This window comes from Macaca mulatta, chromosome 12, assembly GCF_049350105.2.
Source record: "Macaca mulatta isolate MMU2019108-1 chromosome 12, T2T-MMU8v2.0, whole genome shotgun sequence".
Lineage (NCBI taxonomy): Eukaryota > Metazoa > Chordata > Mammalia > Primates > Cercopithecidae > Macaca > Macaca mulatta.
In genome coordinates this window covers 101,307,650-101,330,016 of record NC_133417.1, presented here as the reverse complement: position 1 = coordinate 101,330,016, position 22,367 = coordinate 101,307,650, and the positions used below count along the sequence as shown (strand labels likewise).

Here is a 22,367-nt window from a genome sequence, read left to right as displayed (position 1 = left end):
CACCATATGATATCATAGTAAGTAAAAACATAAGAGTGTTTGGTTGATAAAAAGTTGTTATTAATGTGCTTCCCCTTTTTATTTGTTGCTGTTGGTTTTGCTCGACTTTCACCACAACAGGGTGTGGTTTGGAGAAAGGAAAGCATATGTGAATTTATGATACTCTGGATATAGCTTCTCAATATAATCATTTACTATGATTAAAGTAGTACTGGCTGAATTACTTGTGCTTAAAAAATTACCATCCCAATGAAAGAATACATGTGTGATGGCTTGAAATCGAAGCGCCAACATTCATCAACCACTGTTGCCCTGCCTTTTAGTTTCTTTCTTGGTTAGCCGGGAAATCTAATTCCATTATGATAGTGTCTTATGCTGGGAGGAAGTAGGTTTTCTCCATATCGGAAAATAGATTGTCACATGTAGGCATTGGTAATATGAGGGTGACCCAGAACCTAGAGTGCAGATAAAGTGTTGTATGTACCAAATGTTATGGTATTTGGAAGGCAAAGAATGATGGTTTGCAGGACCAGAGTGATAGGAGCAGCAGGTGGAATTCGGAGACCAGGGATTGAGTGATAGTAACAGCTGCACCATAAGCAGAGTGGGTGAGTCTCTCTTCTACCCAACAGAGAGTCTGTTGGTCCGTAACTAGAAAGTAGTCAAGAGCTCAAGATTATATACTCTATCCCTGCCTGGGGATAAAAACAGAGAGGCTTACCTTGTTAAGAAGTCTATTTGTTATACATAGGCTGTAACCAACTTTGATGCCAAAAAGAGGAAATGTATTTATTCTTTCTGATTTCTTATTTTTTCTTTCTCTCCTTTCTTTTTCTTTTTAGAGACAGGATCTCACTCTGTTGCTCAGACTGATTTGCATTGGCAGGATTGTAGCTCACTGTAGCCTCGAACTGCTGGGCTCAAGCGCTTCTCCCACCTCAGCCTCCTGAGTAGCTGGGACTACAGGTGCATTCCACCATGCTGAGCTAAGTTTAAAAAAAAGTTTTTGTAGAGATGGTGTCTCACCATGATCTTGAACTCCTGGCCTCATGTGACCCTCCTACTTTGGCCTCCCAAAGTGCTTGGATTGTGGGCGTGAGCCATGGTTCCTGGCCTAGATTTATTTTTCTTATCTCCCAATGGTGACTGAGCCCACTGTGGACCCATTGGCCACCTAAGTTAGTGAGGTTGCTGGTGTTTTTAAGAGTGTTATTTGAGGAAGGCAGAGTATCTTAAAAGAGCTCAGGTTTAAGTGTCTTTCAGATGAGACTTCAACTCCTGGCTGTTATCACTTCTTCTCGGTGAGCCTCAGTTTTATCATCTGTAACATGGGCCTAATGACACTACTGACCTTATTATTACAGCACAGTGGCACTCATTTGATACTATTTTAAAAGCATCTCCTATGTGTCCCTGGCACATAGTTGCCATTCTGAGCGTACTTGCTATTATTGTTGTTTGCTAGGACGCTGGAAAGTCGTCGTGATTTCTTCTAAAACTGGGCTGGGTTTACATGTCCAGAAGAGGCCTGGACAGGGTGATGGTGATCCTGGAGTGCCTGGCTTGCTATGTTCACTCATCCAATTCCAGAATCAGCCCAAAGCTCTGTGGTCCTTCGAAGTTTCAGGGCAAACTGTGTCTGGGTTAAGGGAATAATAGAGAGGTAATTGTAGTCAAATGTAGTGTGCAGCTTAAATCTAGTTTGCATCTTTTCACAGCAAATGTACTTGACATGTAAGACCATTTTGTCTCGTTTTCCTGGAGATTTGCTGGAGAGAGATGGTCTTATAGCCTTTGATTACATTAAACCAGCACTTTGTAATTGCAACTGCTGACCCAGGTGGGCTAACAGCTTCAGAAAGCCCCTTTCTCGATTAAAGAATGATGGATCTGAACTGGGGATTTCCCTACCCCAACTCTTTCCAGTATAAGACAAGAGCATTAGCTAGATTGATGATTGTATCTATTTTCACATTAAAAGTCAGGTTTGAAAATAACTTCTGAATTGATAACTGCATGTTTGGATTTTCATTAAAGCTATAATACATTTGAAAAAACTTTAGTCCATTTTCACAGTTTGAAATCACAAGTCCACAAATTTCACTCTGGATTAGTTAAAATACTGTAAGCCCATTTCAGTAACCTAAATGAATGCGCTGTCTGATTTATGGTAATGGTAAGTTGGAGTTCTCAGGTAGTGACCACTGTATTCTGAGTAAATCAAATAGCAAGCTCCTCTTTCTGTGACTGCAGTCAGCTTGTCTGACATCAGCCCAGGCTGTGTGTGTGTGTGTGTGTGTGTGTGTACACATAACTCATTCTTTGGAATTCTCCCATGGAAAAGCAAAGGAAGGAAGCTGAGGGGAGGATGGGGCGATTGCATCCTGTACCCTTTACAGGGGTGTGGCCACGGCTGCCTCGGCCGAAGGGACGTGATACATTTTTTTTCACTTAGGATGCCTGGACAGTGATAAGTCTTGATGAAAGGCAGGAGTGGTTTTTATTGTCATTCGTACTGGACAGGAGCCTCTTGCTAGAGACCTGCCGGAATCCTATCTAGTATTTCATTTCTAGAACTTTGGGGGAAGAGGAAGAGAAGCAGGAGCATCCGTGAAGTTGACCTGCAGAGCTTTCAAAGCCACCTTAGAACTCCAGACCTGCCTTGACCTCAGTTCAGCTCTGGCTGCTTCTGTGAATGAAACTGCCACATGGGTTGGCCAGGTGTATGATTTTAAGGAGAATGCCATATTTCTTCTTGCTGCTCCCTAAGTCTCATTTGAATGATGGATTTTAAAACCTTTGGATTATATGAGGTAAGATACTGGAAAGTGCTGTGGAAGGAATTCCACTGTCACCTGATTTCCTTGTCCAGCTGTTTGGGATTTACAGTTTTCTCTGCCTTACACTTTGAAAAGCTCTTAAATGTGGTCACCTCCCAGCTGGATGAGGGACAGTTATTAACAAACTATGCGGCACATTGATCACTTGACAACTGGGTATAAGAGATCAGTGCTGAGATTAAAGCATGCAAAACTTTTACATATAAATAGACAATCACCTCATTGTGAATTTTTAGGGTCTGCTTGTTTTAAATGGATTGTGATGTTACTGTGATGTTAAGTACAGGTTCTACCTACAAGAAAATGCTTTGGAAAATTGCCTTAGGTTGAGTCTAAATAGATTTCATGGCAGGTTATCTGTCCCTGGAATAATCATGGTTTTTGACAAATTTTAAAGTTCTTCTCTCAGGGAGTGTGATGTGAAAACAGATTTACTTTTAAGGTAAATTTCATATGGGCAAGTATTCATAGACATCCGTATTCTAGAAACTGTTGATTGAATGACAGTCTTACAACCAAACTTTAACTTGAGAATAAAACCATGGTTTTTATATATTATCTTGTGGCAACTGTGGCAAACTGACCCAGTTTTCTATAGACATCTAAAATTTGCAAGCAGAAAATCTACTTTAATTAATTATTTAACAACTGAAACAACTCCAGGGCAAAATTTTAGTTTTATCCTAATCCCTTGCAAGTTGGTTTTATACAGTGAAATTTTTGACTTTTTGGCTATTAAATGCCAATCAGTGATTCTCAAGAGGGGTGGTGATGTTAATTTTTATTGCCATGTAGGGTGCAACTGGCATTTAGTGCCTGAGAGCCAAGGATGCTAATGTTTCTGCAATGTATTGAATAGACTCTCACAAAGAATTGCTCACTAGAATGCCTGTAGTGCCCTCACTGAGCACAGTTTAGTGAAAAGTATGTTGATGATTTAGTAAAGACTTACATGAGCAGTCATCTCTGGAAAGGTAACTGATCTAATAAAGCAGTTTTGGGGAGGGACCCACAGGGAGCAGTCACTTTGTAACATTGTTCTTTAGGATCAGGAGCAGTGAATGTTTCAGAAATATTGCTCCCACCTGCTTCTTTTCGTTTTTTTTTTTTACTTCTGTTTTAGGTTCAGGGGTACATATGCAGGTTTGTTATGTGGGTAAACTTGTGTAACAGGGGTTTGTTGCACAGATTATTTTGTCACTCAGGTACTAAGCCTAGTACCCAATAATTTCTTTTTCTGATCCTCTCTCTCCTCCCATCCTCCACCCTCGAGTAGGCCGCAGTGTCTGTGGTTCCCCTATTTGTGTCCTTAAGTTCTCATCTTTTAGCTCCCACTTATAAGTGAGAACATGCAGTATTTGGTTTTCTGTTCCTGTGTTAGTTTGCTAAGAATAATGGCCTCCAGCTCCATCCATGCTCCTGCAAAATACATGATCTCATTCTTTTTTATGGATGCATAGTATCCCATGGTGTATATGTACTACATTTTCTTTATCCCATTTGTCATTGATGGGCATTTAGGTTGATTCCATGTCTTTGCTATTGTGGATAGTGCTGCAGTGAACATACACAGGCTTGTGCCATTATGATAGAATGATTTGTATTGTTTTGGGCATATACCCAGTAATGGGATTGCTGGGTTGAATGGCAGTTCTGTTTTTAGCTCTTTGGGGGATGGCCACACTGCTTTTTTTGTGTGGTTTTTTTTTTTTTTTTTTTTTTTTTTTTTAGAGACAGGGTCTCACTCTGTTGCCCAGGCTGGAGTGCAGTGGCATGATCATAGCTCACTGTAGTCTGGAATTCTTGGGCTCAAGCAATCCTCCTGCCTCAGCATCCTGAGTAGCTAGAACTGCTGGTGTGTGACACCATGCCCAGCTAATTGTAAAAAATTATTTGTAGAGACAGGGTTTGCTGTGTTGCCCAGGCTAGTCTCTAACTCGTAGCATCAAGCAATCCTCCTATCTTGGCCTCCCAGCGTGCTGACATTACAGGCATGAGCCGCTGCCCCCAGCCATTCCCATATGCTTCCAACTAATATTTTAAGGATGAGATTAGATGAGCTCCAACAAGTATTTGGTTTAGTTCAATAAGAGTAACCTCCTTCTTTAAATAAAGTTAACTGTTAGAGTTCCTCATCCATATTATATGAACTCATTAAAATCAAAGGAATAATTTACTCCTAACCAAAGGATGCTTTTGTACTGAACATTGTATTTCATAATGATTATATATTTCTCTGAATTTTCAGCATTAGGTGCAGTGTAAAAGTAACATCCTACAGATTCTAGAGTTTGCTAAACTTCACTTACTATTAAAAGAGATTATCTTTGAGTGCAAGCTTAATATATGCATTTTGTTTGTTTGTTTGTTTAAGATGGAATCTCACTCTGTTGCCAGGCTGGAGTGCAGTGGCACCATCTTGGCTCACTGCAACCTCTGCTTCACAGGTTCAAGCGATCCTCCTGCCTCAGCCTCCTGAGTAGTTAGGACTACAGGCACCTGCCACCACACCCAGCTAATTTTTGTATTTTTAGTAGAGACGGGGTTTCACCATGTTGGCCAGGATGGTCTTGAGCTCCTGACCTCATGATCCGCCTGCCTTGGCCTTGCAAAGTGCTGGGATTACAGGCGTGAGCCACTGTGCCTGGCCTGCATGGTATGTTTTAAATAATTAGAGGAAAGAAAGGAGGGTCTGTAATCAAATTGCTATTATCATTCCTGGTAACTTTTTACACACATAGTGACAAGGTAGAGATTCTCAAGTTGAACACTATATTCAAGATCCTGGTTTCATTGTGTAGGGAGATGAGGGCATCTCCATCTGGTTCCTTATCAAGCCAGGCCTAAAGCTCATTGACAGAATTTTAAGCTTTGAGTGACCTTCCATTCAAGAACTGGGCAGCACTGAGATACTGTGTGTGATATACTGTGCTATGCTCTTAGTGGCATAGTTTACAATCACCGTACAGTAAGGACTTCACCCGTGCTGCCTGTTCTTTCGGCATCTGTGGATTAAGAAAGCAGTGTTTCAAGAAACATTAATGAGCATGCTTTTGTTTTAATTTATGTATATTTATGAGAAATTAGAATAAAATAAATTTTAAAAGTAAAAGCTAAGGAAATGAAGTTGGTGAATTGTGCTTTTGAGTACTCAAATGAAAACATAACTCCCTTTAAAAGAAGGAATAAATAGGGTTTCATTTTTTTTTTTTTTTTTTTTGAGACAGAGTCTTGCTCTGTCGCCCATGCTGGAGTACAGTGGCGCAATCTCAGCTCACTGCAACCTCCGCCTCCTGGGTTCAAGGGAGATTCAAACAATTCTCCTGCCTCAGCCTCCCAAGTAGCTGGGATTATAGGCACCTGCCACCATGCCCAAATAATTTTTTGTATTTTTAGTAGAGACAGGGTTTCACCATGTTGGTCAGGCTGGTCTTGAACTCCTGACCTCAAGTGATCCACCTGCCTCAGCCTCCCAAAGTTCTGGGATTACAGGTGTGAGCCACCGTGCCTGGCCCAAAATAGGTTTTTAAAACTCGTATGTTTAGCTCCTGATATATGCCAGGTTCACATACTATACTCATGTACTCCTCACAGCTTTCTGACCTGAAGTGTGATTACTGTCATTTTATAGATTAAAAAAAAAAACAGAGTCTATGCAGTTTTCAAGACTTGCCCAAGGTCATAAATCCAGCGAATGGGAGAAATGAAATTTAAACCCAAATCAGCTGTTACCTAGCAGTGGCAGCCTGGCAACATCAGTATCAAGTAATGTGTTATTCTCATTGCACCCGTAATGTGTGATATATACATAGAAAAGGAAAACATACTTTTGTTGGTGTATTAGTCCATTCCACACTGCTATAAGAAACTTCCCTGAGACTGGATAATTTATAAAGGAAAGAGATTTAATTGACTCACAGTCCACATGGCTGGGGAGGCCTCAGGAAACTTACAATCAGGGCCTAAGGTAAAAGGGAAGCAAGCACCTTCTTCACAAGGTGGCAGGAGAGAGAAGCTAGCAAAAGCAGGGAAAACTGCCTTACAAAACTGTCAGATCTCATGAGAACTCACTAGCTATCACAAGAACAGCATGGAGGAAACCACTCCCATGATCCAATGACCTCCCTCCCTCGACATGTGGGGATTACAAGCCCTTCCCTTGACACATGGGGATTACAATTTGAGGTAGGATTTGGGTGGGGACACAGAGCCAAACTTTGTTGGTAAATAAAGGTTTATGTAGACTGAACACCAGTGGTATAGTAAACATGTTGCATTAAGGGTTTCACTGAGCTACGAAGTGGTAGAGAATCAGAGCTTTATATTTTGACTGATTAAAATTGAGTGTGGGGAAAATTGGACTTTCGGGAGTTGTTTGAATAAAGAGAGGGAGGAGAAGAGCGTAGTGGAGGTAGACAGTGAAATTACAGGATGGTGTTTGACTTGGAGAGGGCTTAGAGGAGGATGAGTGCCCCCCCGCCCCTACCACTGAGCGTTGTTGAACTGAAGAACGTGAGATTGGGTCACAGCCTTTTGCACTAAGGTGGATATTTGTATCAGCTGTAGCTCTATCTGCACAGGTAGGATGGAGATGGAGGAGAGTCATGTCCAGGTTATGGCTCCCATGCTTGGTGGTTGGCCTGGGCATGAAGCATTGTGCATCATCCTCTCTTGCCCTTCTACAGTCTGTTCTGCACACAGCAGCCAGAATTATCATTATCATTTTTTAATGCAGATCATGTCACTTCCCTGCTTTAAATCCTTCAATGACTTTCCATTATCCTCAGAGTATGGTCTAGACAGACAGTAAGGTGTGGTGTTGAGGAGCATCGTCACCGGAGCAGGACTGAGTTCGCTCTGTACATACAGTAATTCCCCCTTATCCATGGGGGATACGTTTCAAGACCCCGAGTGGATACCTGAACCTGCGGATAGTGCTGAACTGTACCATACACTCTTTTTCCCTATACATATATCCCTATGATAAAGTTTACTTTATAAATTAGGCACAGTAAGAGATAAACAATAACTAATAACAAAATAGAACAATTATAACAATGTATTATAGCAAAAGTTATGTGAATGTGGTCTCTCTCAAAATAGGTTATGTGATTGTGATCTCTTTCTCTCAGAATATCTTACTGTACTGTACTCACCCTTCGTCTTCTTCTTGTGATGATGTGAGATGACAAAATGCCTGCGTGATGAGATACTATGACAGCTGATCTGATAATTGAGATGGCTACTAAGTGACTGACAAGCAGGGAGCATCTACAGCATGGACCTGCTGGACAGAGAGATGATTTACATCTGGGCAGGATGGAAGGGACAATGCAAAATTTCATCACACTACTCAGAATGTGCACAATCTAAAACTTTTGAGTTGTTTGTTTCTGGAATTTTCCATTTAATATTTTCAGACTAGGGTTAACGTTGGGTAACGGAAATTGCAGAAAGTGAAACTATGGATAAGAGGGGACTGCTGTACCAGCTTTATCATCCTAGACAAATTTCTTAACCTCTCCCTGTTTTACTTTCCTCATTGTTAAAAATTTTATAGATAATAGTTCCTACCCTAAAGGGTTGTTAGAGGTTTAAATGAGTGAATAAAAGTAAAACGCTAGAACAGCACTGGCATGCAGTAAGCTCTAGAGAGTGTTATTGTTATTATTACAGTCTAGAAGCTGGCCCCTCCCTGTTTCTCTCATCTCTTCTTCTCCCAGTCTCTGCCTCATTCATGCTGCTCTGGCTACATCACTTGGATGTTCCTTGGAACATGGTAGGCTTGCTTCCGTTTCAGGGCTTTTGCATTTTTGGGTTATGCCTTTTCCCAAAATCTCCCTGTGGTTCAGTTCCCTGCTTCATTCAGTTTCCTGCTCAAATGCTTCCCTGACCAACCTATGTAAAATTGTACTCTCCTACTAACCTGTCTCCAACCCATACCCAAGCTCTCTTTCTTTAAGCCAGTTACCACTACTTGACATTACATTTTTGTTTATGTATCTGCTTACTGACTACTTTCCCCACCAGACCAAAATCTCCACCAGGACAGGGACTTTGACTCTTTTATTCCTACACAAATCCCTGTCACTTAGAATATTGCCTAGCAGATAGTGGATGCTCAGTATGTATTTGTCGAATGAATTTTTATAAATATCATTTTCTCTATCCCTTCTATAATTGCTATTTTCATTCTGTCTTTGAGGCTTAAACTGTTCTTTTCAACTCTCTTTGGCCTGTTACACTTGTCCAAATTATCCAAATGGAAAAAGAGCATTTACTCTGCTCTTTCTTATGAAAGTTCTTTGACAGCAGGAAGTCTTGTTCTGATATTGTGAGTCTTGTTACAGGGAATAGGATTGAGGCATTTTATCATCATGTCATAGAACATTCTTGAAGGGCCTAATGTTGGATCTTGCACTAAGGTGTTTACTGAGCTACCAAATGCTGGCCATACTTCACCATTTAAAAGGGCTTGGGTTTACATATTCATTATGAAGCATAATTGCCAAAGGAAAGTAGTCATGCAAGTATGATGGGGAAAATCATGTACCGACAGCAGCTGTGTACTTGAAAGAGACTTCGGAAATCTTTCAGTCTCAAGTTTTACAAAGAACACCTCATTCCTGCTAACATTTTTATCATGAAATTGGATGCAACTATTGCAAATGCCTTATTTTATTTTCACGTGAGATTTATCATAGATTTTACAATAGCCACCATAAAGTATAAGTTTCTTGTTTGATGTAAGTAAGCCTTTAGTAATTTTCCATTTGAAGCATTATCAAAGAATTTGAGTTATCACAAATTCTATGTAGTAAAACATTCAGTTGGGGGGAAAAAATCTTAATTTAGAAATGCTCTGAAAGCCCTTATCAAGAAGGAACTTTAAGATGTTTCAAAGGCCTTACTCAAAACTGGTTATGCGATCTTAGGTAAGCCTCTTTATCTTTTTTGTGTTTCGGTGTGACTAACTGTAGGACATAAACAAAGTTGAATGGCACATCAGCAGTGTGGATGAATTAAGTGTGAATGTTAATTGGAAATTATTATTATAAAGATCCAGAGTTTAAGCTGGTCTTGTGGAATTTGCCTGATAATGCTTACGAAGAATTTGCAATGTTGTCCTTGTTTTTCCCTATACTGAATAAGATGGAGATCTCTTTAAAAAGGCTTTGTATATTCCATGGTGAGCATTTTATTTCTCTTTTGTATATTTTAAGAATATAGTACTAATATTAAATTAATATAATATAATCAAAAGAAGATACCGAGATACTGATGCAGGATTTTTCTCGGCCCCTGCAGCAGGAGTCACCCTGTCTAGTTGGCCCACCCGGCCACGTTTGGCTTGCAGTCCAGTGTGGATCCTGGAGCTGCTGCAACTGTGTGCTCAGCCCCTAGAGGAAGCGGGTATGTGAGCGAGCGAATGTGTGGTCTGGCTGGCCATTTCAAGCACTGGTGCAGTGGCAGGCTCTGTGCAGAGCTTGTGGCTGGACCAGTCACGTCACCCTAAGGGGAATGTGGTGGTGCCTAGGCAGGGGTGGCCACAACCCTGAAGCCTCAGAAGGGGTGTTACAGTGTGGTAATTAGCTCTTTTAGTCCCACTGTCTGCAGCCTGACTGATGGTAGTGTGTTAACAGCCCAGTTAGCTCCTTGCCCCACTCTGGCCCATGGCTCTGGGGCCGGGGCTTGGCCCTGGTGTTGCTTCTTGTTGCATGGGGTGGCTGCCCTCCACTGGTGGAGGGTAGAGGGCCACAGTATTAACAGCCTTCTGAGTACCTGCATTCAGTGGGTCCTGAGTTCTTGCCCCACGTCCCAGAAGAATGACGTCACACTGACAATCGAAGGGTGATGAGGTTGGAGAATTATACTGAGCAATGAAACAGCTCTCAATGGAGAAGGGACAGGAAGGTGGTCTTTCACCCTAAGTCAGGTCATCTGTCACCCTAAGTCAGGTTGTCTCTCCCAGTGTGGCTGAGTCTGGGGTTTTTATAGGCATAGGATGGGGGAAGGGCAGATCATAGGCAGTATTGGAAAAGGCAGCATTTGATTGGTTTAAAAGCATTATTCAGAAAAAACCAATGAGGACAGGGTGGGCAAACACGAACAGAGGTTCTCACTCTGGATCACAGCTTTCATCCAGAACCAGTGGCCTGGTCTTTCAGCCTTCAGGCTGTTTTTGGCTTGAAGGTGGCATTTCACCAGGGACTCGCCCCTATCTACCTAGGCATTTATCTGCCTCTTGTCGCTATCAATATCTTTCATTCAACCAAATGTGAGCACCTACTATGTGTCAGGTTTTATTCTAGGCACTTGGGATACATCAGTAAACAGAATAGACAAAATTCCTTGACCTCTTGGAGTTTACATTCAAGAGAGGAAGACAGACAATATATTAAAATGTGTAACTAGATTCGTATAGAGTATGTGAGAAGGTGATAAGGATTATGGAAAGGAAATTGAGCAGAGTAAGATAGTCCAGGAATGCTGGAGGAAGACTTGCATTTCAAAATGAAGCAGTCAGAGTAGGCCACATTGAGAAGGTGACATATGAGCTACAAAATTGAAGGGAGGAGTTGAGACATAAGGGTATCTGGGGGAAAGTTCCAGATGAATGGAATGGCCAGAGCAAAGTCCCTGGGGCCAAATCCTGAACACACCTTTGGGGACATCAGGGAGGTCAGTGTGGCTGGAAGGGAGTAAGGAGGGAGGCAGGGAAGGCAGGAAAGGGTGAGGTCAGAGCTGTACTTGGAGGGAGTGGTTGGTCATGTCCTGTGGGCACTGGAAGCCATCATCAACACTTTGGATTTCACTCTGAGAAAAATAGGGAGCCACTGAACAGAAGAGATACATGTTTCTATATGCCAGTGCGACCTGTGTTTGAAATTGATTCTTTTGTAAGCCATTTCTGAACTGCACCTTATTATCTGATATACTGGATCATGACTGTAACTCTTGGGAGGGCTTTACTGAAATGAGTCCAAGTGTTTCTTCTCACTGGGCTGTCAGTAATTTTTTTTCCTTTTCAAATGAGTGTTTAATCAAATAGTTTAGGACCAATTGTTTTTATCTAGGAAGTTGCTTAGCAGAGCCTCCTCCCTTTGACTAGTACATCTAGAGGTGTGAGTGTGCAGGTGACCCCTCAGGGGTGTGGTTCAGACTTGACTATATGTCACCCTGTTTGGATCTAGTGAAACATTTCACATTCTCCAGTTGGGCCCCACGCCCTGCTTGTGATACCCTGCTATAGAGGATACAGCGATAAAACATCTCTCTCAAACTTGGTAGTGCATGATGTGAGTTCAACAATGTGCCCTGTACCTCTCCACCCTGCCAGCATTCCCTTCCAGGGTGGTGATGAGGTCCATGTCAGAGATAGTGTCTTGCACACCTTTCAGTGCACAGATATTCCCAAGGCCAGACCTTGCAGTCTTGTCATTGGCTCTTCTCAGCATGTGTTGTTTTTTTCTGCCCTGTAATGTCTTGGTGCCCATTTCTGCAATCTCGGGCACACTGTTCTCAGCAAGTCATTCTGGTGCCATTCAAGTGGCTTCAAAGCCGTAGTCACCAGTAGGTGCCCTCTTAGCAGGTGGCCTGGTGGTGCCATGATTGTAATCTCTGAACATGTCAGACACGCTCTTTTCTCCATTCAGAGATTTAATGTAAAGAATTGGGCATCTAGGGAGATTGTGTTAAAAACTAATGCTAAGTTTGCAAATTCCTAAGGAAGTTTGCCAGTGAATTATCCTAGCACTTAATAAAATTGGTGCTTGATTTGCTACATTCAGTGGTGAAGACCCACCCCTTTCCACAGTATCGCTCAGCTCTCAAAGTCGCTGTCAGTTTTCTCCTCAGTGTTGCTCTGGGATTCCAGTAACTGGCCTGGTACGTGCTGGTAAATTTGTACCATTTTAACGGTCAAGCAGTCCCTCTGAAGGGGTGTTCTTTGCCCAGGTCTAGAATGATTATTTTGGTTCAACTCCTAGCTTAGTATTGCTCTCCAATCCCAAATTCCAGGCAGGCATCTAATTCCCGAGTGTACCCAGAATAAGATCAGGCATCTTTATGGTTCCAATCTCAGGACACAGTTGTTTTCAATTTATACACAAAAGGTAATTGAAAATCAATTTAGAATTTATGCCATTTTTAAAGAAAATATAGAGGAGATGGAATTACTTTAAAGCAAAATAAAATTCGAAAGTATTATTTTTCTTCTCTCTGGCACAATCGGTCACATGGCATCTTCCTCAAAAAATTTCTCCTCTATTTTCAACTCCCCTGGGTTGATTGGTAGGAGGGTAAGTGCTTTGGATACTTTTTTTGTTTCTATTTTATTTCTAGTACCGTATGGAGGTTTTGGAGATATTTAATATAGACATAAAAATGTTTCCAAATCTAGAATATGTTTGGATTGTCTGATATGTCTGGTCATGTTTCCTATATATTCTCTTGTTATCTTAAAAGGATAATTTTCTGGAAATCCAAGAATCATGTACAGGAAAAAAATTAATATTTTAAAAATAATTTTCACACCCATCTCTCTGTGTGGAATATTATGGGGAAGAAAGAACTTGAAAAAAAATTAAAGTTTTTATTTTTACATTATTTTAGCTTTGTGTGTCATTTTAAAAAAAAAAAGAATTAGTTTTTTAAAAGATTACTCTTTATAATTACATTGTAGGTTAATATAATTATCAACTTTTCCAGGGAAGAAAAGGATAATCTTGTGGGGCCCAAGCAAAAATGGTAACATTAACCTCTGAATTCAGCTTGAAATATGGCCACTCCTTGGTTGTTTCTGATGACCATTCATAGAACCAAAAATGAGAACCGTGGAAGGTAAAGAAATGTATATGTCTAGGGAAAGGATGAGGAAACAGTGTCTGGCTTCGATTTGTAGACTTCTCAAAGGAGATCTCCGTAAACCCTTTCCAAAGACACTTTAAACCCAGCAGCTCAGAACCATATGAATCACACACAGATACCAGGATGGCTAATCATTCCTCCTCTTTTTTCCTCTTTTAACAAAACACGGTTACCTTTACCATAGTAATTTTTGCATTGCAGTATATCTATGTGCCGGTCTCCCACCACTATCCTGTCAGCTCCTTATGGCAAGAAATAGATCTGGGAATGATCTTCATAGTAGTCAGTCAATAAATACCTGTTAAATGAATGAATGAATGAACAAGGTAACAAATGAGAGGGACAACAGTCAAAGATATATGCATGGTCCACAGCATTGCTGTGATTGCTCAATTTCCCTGGAAATAACCATGGAACAGAATTTTTCAAAATGTGGTCTTTATGGTATTTGCATCTGAATCATCTGGTTGGGGTGCTTGCTAAAATTCAGATTTCTGAGCCCAGACTCAAACCTACTAAATTCAAAATCTCTGGAAGATCAGCACAAGGATTAGCATTTTGTTTGTTTATTTTTTTGAGATGGAGTCTTGCCCTGTTGCCCAGGCCGGAGTGCAGTGGCACAGTCTCGGCTTACTGCAACCTCCGCCTCCCAAGTTCAAGCAATTCTCCTGCCTCAGCCTCCCTTATAGCTGGGATTACAGGCATGCACCTCCACGCCCAGCTAATTTTTTGTATTTTTAGTAGAGTCGGTGTTTCACCACGTTGGTGAGGCTGGTCTCAAACTCCTGACCTCAAGTGATCTGCCTGCCTCGGCCTCCCAAAGTGCTGGGATTATAAGCATGAGCCACCATGCAGGAATTAGCATTTTAAAGAAGCACCACCCACCCCCTCATTCATTGTGAGCAATGAAGTTGGGCATTCTTTGCCCTGGAGGATCAGGTAGCTAAAAGAGAAGGTAACCCGTGAGGCTGTGACAGTGAATGTGCAGGAGATGTTGGTAAGTCTGCTTATATACAGATTCTATTTAAGACCCCTAGGTGTTCTTCCTAAAAATAATGTTACCTTTATGTTTTAATAATGTCACTAATGTTTTAATGAAGGAAAAGGGGCCTATTTCTCACCTCATTAACAAGCTCTGAGAAATTTATCTGAGTCATTATATAGTTAGTAGAAGAGGGTTGTGTGTTGTAATCTTTTATTTCTACTCTTTTATCTCCTCGGTCCAAACACTTTGTTTCTCCCTTGAAGAAGCAGAATTAACATAAGTAATTCCAGTGTTAGTAACAGAATTAATTGGAGTAGCCCTAAGTTGTAATTTAAAATAATAATAATAAATGAAATCACTTTGGGTGAGTATCATGTTCAGGCATGGTGGCTCACATCTGTAATCCCAGTGCTTTGGGAGGCCAAGGTGGGAAGACCACTTGAGACTGTGTGCAGGTGTGCACACACACACACGCACACACACTTCACTTTTCTATTTAGAGAAAATGTGTAGCCAACCAGATTTGTAAGAGAATGAAGAAGTTGTGAGACATGAAGAGACAAGCTTAATATAAACCCTACCAAACAAAATTAGATTTAGAAGGTATTTGGGTATATATGTATTAACATCTCCAATGTTTCTTTCTTTGTAATTATATTTCCACTAGGAAGTGACCTAAGAATCTAGAATATATACTCCTGTAATATAGACTGTATTGTAACAGAAAAACAGACACTTTAATCCTAGTAGGAGAGGAAATAGGAATGAGGATGGGAAAGACGGCAAGGAAGATAATGGTCAAAGAGCAAAGACAAAAGCACGAGAGTATGCCTCATGGAAGCTGGCAGGTTTCTAGGCTGAGTGGAAGGTCCCTCTAGAGGAAAAGGTTAAATATTAAGATGAGAGGAAGTGACTGGTGGAGAGGAGGGGGCCGCAGGTACCACTGTAAGGGGGAGTAGAAAAAAAGGCAAGAAGTAGGCACAGATACAGAGGAGATAGTAGTAGGAAGATGGAGAAATCAAGGGAGATAAGGCCTAATGTCCTCTATAGATGCCACAGAATGCACGAGTTTAGGGACACAGAGTTCATACAGAGTTCCAGTGAGGGTGGAAATTAGGTAGGGGATGTGAGGACAGAGACAGATTTGGAATAGTTAAGAGAAACGAGAGAGGGAAGTGGCCAAGTGTATCTTGGTTTTAAAGACCAGTGGCATTCGATGATTTGTCAGAACCTTTACTCGGTTAAAGGAAGAAATAAATTTATAATTACTTCTGTATTACACATGTGGGGGATTCAGAATTGTTTCTTTGATATACTTATTTATATTCAGTTATTGTTCTTTTTTTTTGAGACAGGGTCTTGCTCTGTCATCTAGGCTAGAATGCAGTGGTGCAATCATGGCTCACTGCAGCCTCAAACTCCTGGGCTCAAGGGACACCCCCATCTCAGCCTCCTGAGTAACTAGGACTACAGGTGCATGCCACGATGCCCAGCTAATTAAATTTTTTTTTTTTTTTATGTTAGAGACAGGGTCTTGCTATATTGCCCAGGCTTGTCTCAAACTCCTGGCCTCAAGCAGTCCTCCTATCTTGTCCTACTGAACTGTTGGGATGACAGACATGACCCACTGCACCTGGGCCAGCTATTGTTCTTACTTTGGGATGGGGGCGTTTTGAAAAAAACCAAATCACCTCATACAGGTACTAAATGAGGATAAAAAAAAAGTTAATTGAATATAGGAAAAAAATATGTTGCGTATACAAAAAAATCCATGAACAATAGATCTGAGCAGAGAAAATGCTACCAATCTAAAAAGATTCTCAGGCTAGACCAGAATTGACTGCAACCTAAACAAAGGTGTGAACAAAAAATTTAAAGGATTACTTAAAATAGATCTTCTTGGAACAAAGAAAAGGAATGAGTCATTCTAGGCATTTCTTAGTATGATGTGCCAAGGCTGGCCATGGCTCTGCTAGCCACAGTAGGAGCAGTAGCAGTTGTAGAGATTGTAGTAGGCATTTCACAGTAATGTGAACTCTGTGTCCCTAAACTTGTTTATTTCTCAGGATTCATATTTGCAATTAAGGGTTGCTGCCACTCAATGGCAGAAGTGTTTATATCTGTCAAAGATAATGAATTATCAGGAATATGATCTCATCAAAGAAAAATTTCCATTTAGAATAATCAGAATAGTACTTGACAAGCACCATGGTTGGCAGAGAATAACGCAGCAGCTTTTCTTCCTTATGAAGGCCAAAGGATGGTCACTGGCTATGGCATTTGGACTTGTTTTCTGCAATCAAAACAGCCCCATCCAGCTTCTGCTCAGGGTCAGCTCATTCTGCTTCTGACCTATTTTTTTGTCATATATGGAACATCTGTGTTCTGTGTGAACCTGAATATTCATGGTACAATTTAGCCACTTGACTTCAAAGGGCTAACTTTTATTTCTTTAAATATCACAGATTTCACCAGGCTGAGCGTGGTGCCTCATGCCTGTAATCCCAGCAGTTTCGGAGGTTGAGGCAGGCAGATCACCTGAGGTCAGGAGTCAGACCGGCCTGTCCAACATGGTGAAACCCCATCTCTATTTTCTATTTTGTATTTTGAAAAATACAAGAATTAGCCAGGCATAGTGGCTCACACCTGCAATCCCAGTACTTTTGGAGGCCGAGGCAGGTGGATCACAAGGTCAGGAATTCGAGACCAGCCTGGCCAACATGGTGAAATCTTGTCTCTACTGAAAACATAAAAAATGAAAAAATTAGCTGGACATGATGGCAGGCGCCTGTAATCCCAGCTACTCTGGAGGCTGAGGCAAGAGAATTGCTTGAACCCGGGAGGTAGAAGTTGCAGTGAGCTGAGATTGCGCCACTGCACTCCAGCCTGGGTGACAGAACGAGACTCCATCTCAAAAAAAAAAGTCACCAAACAGAAATTGAATTTTTTGTTTGCTTGTTTTTTTGTTTTTGGAGACAGAGTCTTGCTCTGTCGCCCAGGCTAGAGTGCAGTGGCGTGACCTCTGCCCCAAGGAGCCATGTGATATCTTTGAAATGCAGTGATTTTTAAGTGATTGCCTGAGTACCATCTAAATATCAGCATCTTGGTTACATTTCTGTGATGAAATGGAGTTGTTTGCTCACATTGTTTGTCCAGGAGAGGATATGATGCCATGAATGGGTTATGTCTTTGCATTCTTACAAAGAACAGTGGCTGCTGCTTGGCCTTTCACAATAAAGAACCTTTGACTTATAAAGTGCTCAATGCAAATGCATGAAAGGACCGTCCCTCCCAAAGTTCTTTGGCTTTTCAATATGATGAAACTAATAGGGCAACCACAGAAAAGACAGAAATCCCTCTGACCCCTTGATTTGACCCATTTTCTGTTTCTTTCAGGCTTAAATGAAGACAGGTTTTTCTTCTCAGGACTATTCCTTTGGTCTTGGGACTTTCTCCATCTTTCCTTTTTTAGTGTAGCTCTTACTTCACCCCGTCTGCTTCATTCCAACTCTCAGTTAAAGTAAAGCGCAACCTTGATCCTTCCTCCTTGGAAAGGGATTTGGGGAAACGAATGAGGTACATCTGGCATTAAGAGCCAGGATCACTATATACTTTTTAATGTGCCTATAAAACTCCATTGGTCTTTTCATGTTTTCTAGTTTCATTTCCTATTCTAGGCCACTAAGACAGAGCTTCAAACTAGTATAATGTGAACAAATTACAGAACATGAATCCCCAGTTTTCAGGGTGCTGGGGGCAGAGCCTGAGGAAGCCAGAGCATCCCTGCCTGTCATATTAAATTGAAAGCATGGCTTCTGTTGAATCTAGTGTGCCATACAAATATTACCATTTTCTTTGTGCCATGAGGTCAGAAAGCTTGGAAAATGCTGCTTTCAGGCCTGTTTGGGGGATCACTGTTCTTTCTATTCTTCCACATGAAAGCCTATAGAAACTCTTTTTTTTTTTTTTCTTATCTTGTCTCAAGGTCTATGCCTTTGGTCTTTTGCAAAGAACTGTCCTGGCAGATGTGATGAAATTGGTTTGTGTTCCCTAAACACTGTTCCTGGCAAAGCTGTGCTGTATCTTGACTCACTTTCATAGCTTAACATTCCTTTTGTTCATCCCATCTTGAATTCCATTATATTCTCCTAGGTCTGCTCTTCCTTTCCTTTTTATAAAAGGGTTTTACAAATGGGAGCACACCCAACCACTTTGTTATAAATCAGCTCATAGCTAAAGTTGTAGCAGTTGTACCCTTCGTTCTTTGCAGTTTTGTCTTTTGGCAACATTGACCACCTTGGCCAAGCCCAGAGATGCCATCTTCTTTCCACCCAGCCCCCTTTCTCCCACATAAATGCGAGCATAGAAACTCGGTAATACTCTGCTGGGAGGTAGTCATTACGGATAAAATGCATTGTATTTTCTCATTTATCTTTTTTCCATTTATTTTAGAATGTATGTTAATCTTCCTGCTAAGCAGAGACAGGTTATAATTAAGCTGAAAAGTGTTTCTTTGGTTTTTCCAGATGAGAATTCTCCAGCCAACTTCTGGGATTCTAAAAACAGGGGTGTGACTGGAACCCAAAAAGGGCAAATTGTATGGAGAATTGAGCCTGGGCCCTATTTCATGGAACGTAAGTAGCTGAGTGTGAAATACAAACTTATTATTGAACATTGCATAAGTATGCAGAATTCTACGGAGTCCTTTTGAATGTTATTTTGAAATTCTTTGGTTTGAATTTCCATATTTATGCCATGATGGAAAATATATTGTTTTAGAAAATGCTCAGTAAAGAATGTTCACATATTTTGAAAAAACTGTGTATGTTTCAATATACAGTTAGCCACCCATATCCGTGGATTTCACGTCTACACATTCAACCAACTGTGGATCAAAAATATTCAGGAAAAAAAAAGTCAGTATACTGAACAAGTACAGACGTTTTTTCTTATCATTCCCTAAACATTATAGGGTAACAATTATTTGCATAACTTTTATATTGTATATTGTATTAGGTGTTTTAAGTTATCTAGAGATAATTTAAGTATTTGAGAGGATGTACACAGGTTATATGCATCTACTCTGACACTTTATATAAGGAACTTGAGCATCTGTGGATTTTGGTATCCCATGGGGGTCTTGGGATGAATCCCCCATGGATATCAAGGGACAGGGACAACTATGTAATATGTGCATGTGTGTATATGTATACACACACACACACAAACACACACATTTACATATATATGCAAATAAATATTACAGGTACATACATATACATGTGTATATATACATAAATATATATGGTGTATTATATTTTACATGTACATTATGAATGTATGGTAGGTATATAATTATATATGATTACTTTAGTACTTTACATATTTTGTATACCCTTTATATCTATAATTAATATTTATTCATATTAATTTCAGAAAGAATAATTCAAGATTTCAATTAATAACATGACTTGCCTTTGAAATACCTCATTATAATTTTTGCCAGCAGCAGAATAACTTCATGTTTGGACCCCAGTCTTTTCAAAGTGTTGATGAAATAGACTGGGGCTCACTGCCATTGAGGTCAGTTTACTAGAAAATCAGACATTGACTGCAGATAACTCAACTATTACCTAATTAATTCAGTGTTATAGTCATTTGTAAATTCAAATGCTCATATATAGTGCCTGGTTCACAAAAATATCTTGTCCCTTTTTATGTTGGGTGATGGTGTTATTTATGGTTGTCACCAATATTACTGAAAAAGTAGTAAATACTCAATACATTTTTGTGGAATATATAGAAGAATGAAGGAATAAATGATTTACTAGTTGGTCCAGGTTAACTTCTACATTTATAGAGTTTATTTTTCTTTCTTTCTGTTTTTTTTTTTTTTTTTTTTTTTTTTTTTTTTGAGACAGAGTTTTGCTCTTGTTGCCCAGGCTGGAGTGCAATGGCGCAATCTCAGCTCATCGCAACGTCTGCCTCCCGGGTTCAAGCAATGCCCCTCCCTCAGCCTCTAGAGTAGCTGGGATTACAGGCATGCACCACCATGCCCAGCTAATTTTGTATTTTTAGTAGAGACAGGGTTTCTCCATGTTGGTAAGGCTGGTCTCGAACTCCCGACCTCAGGTGATCCGCCCATCTCAGCCTCCCAAAGTGCTGGGATTACACGTGTGAGCCACTGTGCCTAGCCATTTTTCTTTAATGTAAAAAAAAAAATGGGCTCTTTAAACTTTTTCTGAGTTGTTGAGCTCTGAGTGAGCCTTAAGATTAGTATATGCAAAAGATTTAATATAAAAGAGAATGTGTGGGTACTAGTACTTAAAGATAGCACTTACTAAACGTGAACATTAAAGATTTGATTAAATGGAAACCTGCCGCAAGCATATCTTTATTGAAGCATATCAAACTTCTCTAATACACAGTTATCTTAAAAGATTAATGTCTATTACTTTGAATTGCCATTAAAGGCGTGAAATAATTTCTTTCACCATCCTTACTAGTAAATCAGCACTCTAGAACTTTCTCTAATTCTGCTTCTGTCCCATAAGGAATGTCTTCTTTTCATATCCCAATTTTCTGACTGGATTCTCTCTTAAACCTTAAAAGAAATGTCGTTTTTAAGGGAAAATGCTCACAAAAAGCAGAGAGGAAGGAAGGTCGGAAAGGGGAAGCAGGTACATTTAGCAGAATCCTAGCTAATAGCACAGCATATAGGAAACAGTTTGGAAGAAAACTTGCCAACATGTGAATGAGGATGGTTTCTGGCAGGTGGAATTATGGATGATTTGTTTTTCTGACCTACGTCTACATAACTTTCCAACATTGCCCAGCTGGCATGACTGTCTAAGTAATGAAGAAATAAGTGATAAAAGAATGTGGGAAAATGGAATGGGAAATAGCTGGTTTTACTTTCAATGTGATTCCTCCTTTGAAAGGATCCTAGTGTTTAAAAGGCTGATCTAGCGGGGAAATATTGCCAACTGAACTTCAGGGGAAAAGGTAAAATCACTTCCTTTGGAGTGATTTTAGCAAAATCACTCCAAAATGCTGAAGGCTGCTGGTAATTATTGCCTGTTGCAGTGTGCAGACTGATATTACAAGGCTCATGTGAACCCCTGGGAAGAAGTCAGTACCACATGCTGCTATAATTTGGAATATTATTTGAGAAAAAGCCCATTTACAGAGTATCCCCTTTGCTGTGATTGATTTTCTTTCTCCCTCCCAAAGTGTTAGAGATTCATCATGTGCTGGCTGATTAGGCGATAGTTAAATAGCTCTGTCTTGACTGATTTCTCTACATCTCACCCTAGTATTTAATAGAAATGGGCTTGACATTGAAGCTAAGAGTTGGGAATGAAGAAAAGAGAAGTTTTGTTTTTTTCTTTTTCTTTTCTCCGTATTTTAGCATTTCCACCTTAATTCTTCTCACATAAAATTGGGAGTATTGTGGAGCATAATTGTAAAACTGGAAATATTCAGTAATGCATTTTTTAAAGACTGAGAAATGTAGTGTAAGTTAAAGTTCAGGACAATGAATAGGAATTTTAGAAAGATTCTCCTTTGAATAAGTCTTTCTTCATTAAGCAGAATGAAACACTCTCCCAAAACACTCATCCCTACCCTTGCAATATAAAAGAAGTTGTAATTATATTTATAGTGCCTAGAAA

At 40.2% G+C, this 22,367-nt stretch overlaps 1 protein-coding gene across 3 annotated transcripts in view; it reads left to right on the top strand.

The window, feature by feature from the left end:
• Positions 1–22,367, top strand: part of HECW2 (HECT, C2 and WW domain containing E3 ubiquitin protein ligase 2) — a 386,375-nt gene that overhangs the window by 222,492 nt on the left and 141,516 nt on the right. Inside the window, exons 1-2 of one of the 3 annotated variants that reach the window (XM_015131909.3) lie at positions 2,397–2,813; positions 19,221–19,328. In XM_015131909.3, the coding sequence (XP_014987395.1) occupies positions 19,322–19,328 (7 nt within the window). In that variant the 5' untranslated portion in view covers positions 2,397–2,813; positions 19,221–19,321. Of the gene's footprint in view, positions 1–2,396; positions 2,814–19,220; positions 19,329–22,367 lie in introns of those variants that run through there. The other 2 variants (XM_077957331.1, XM_015131908.3) reach the window with 2 other exon arrangements.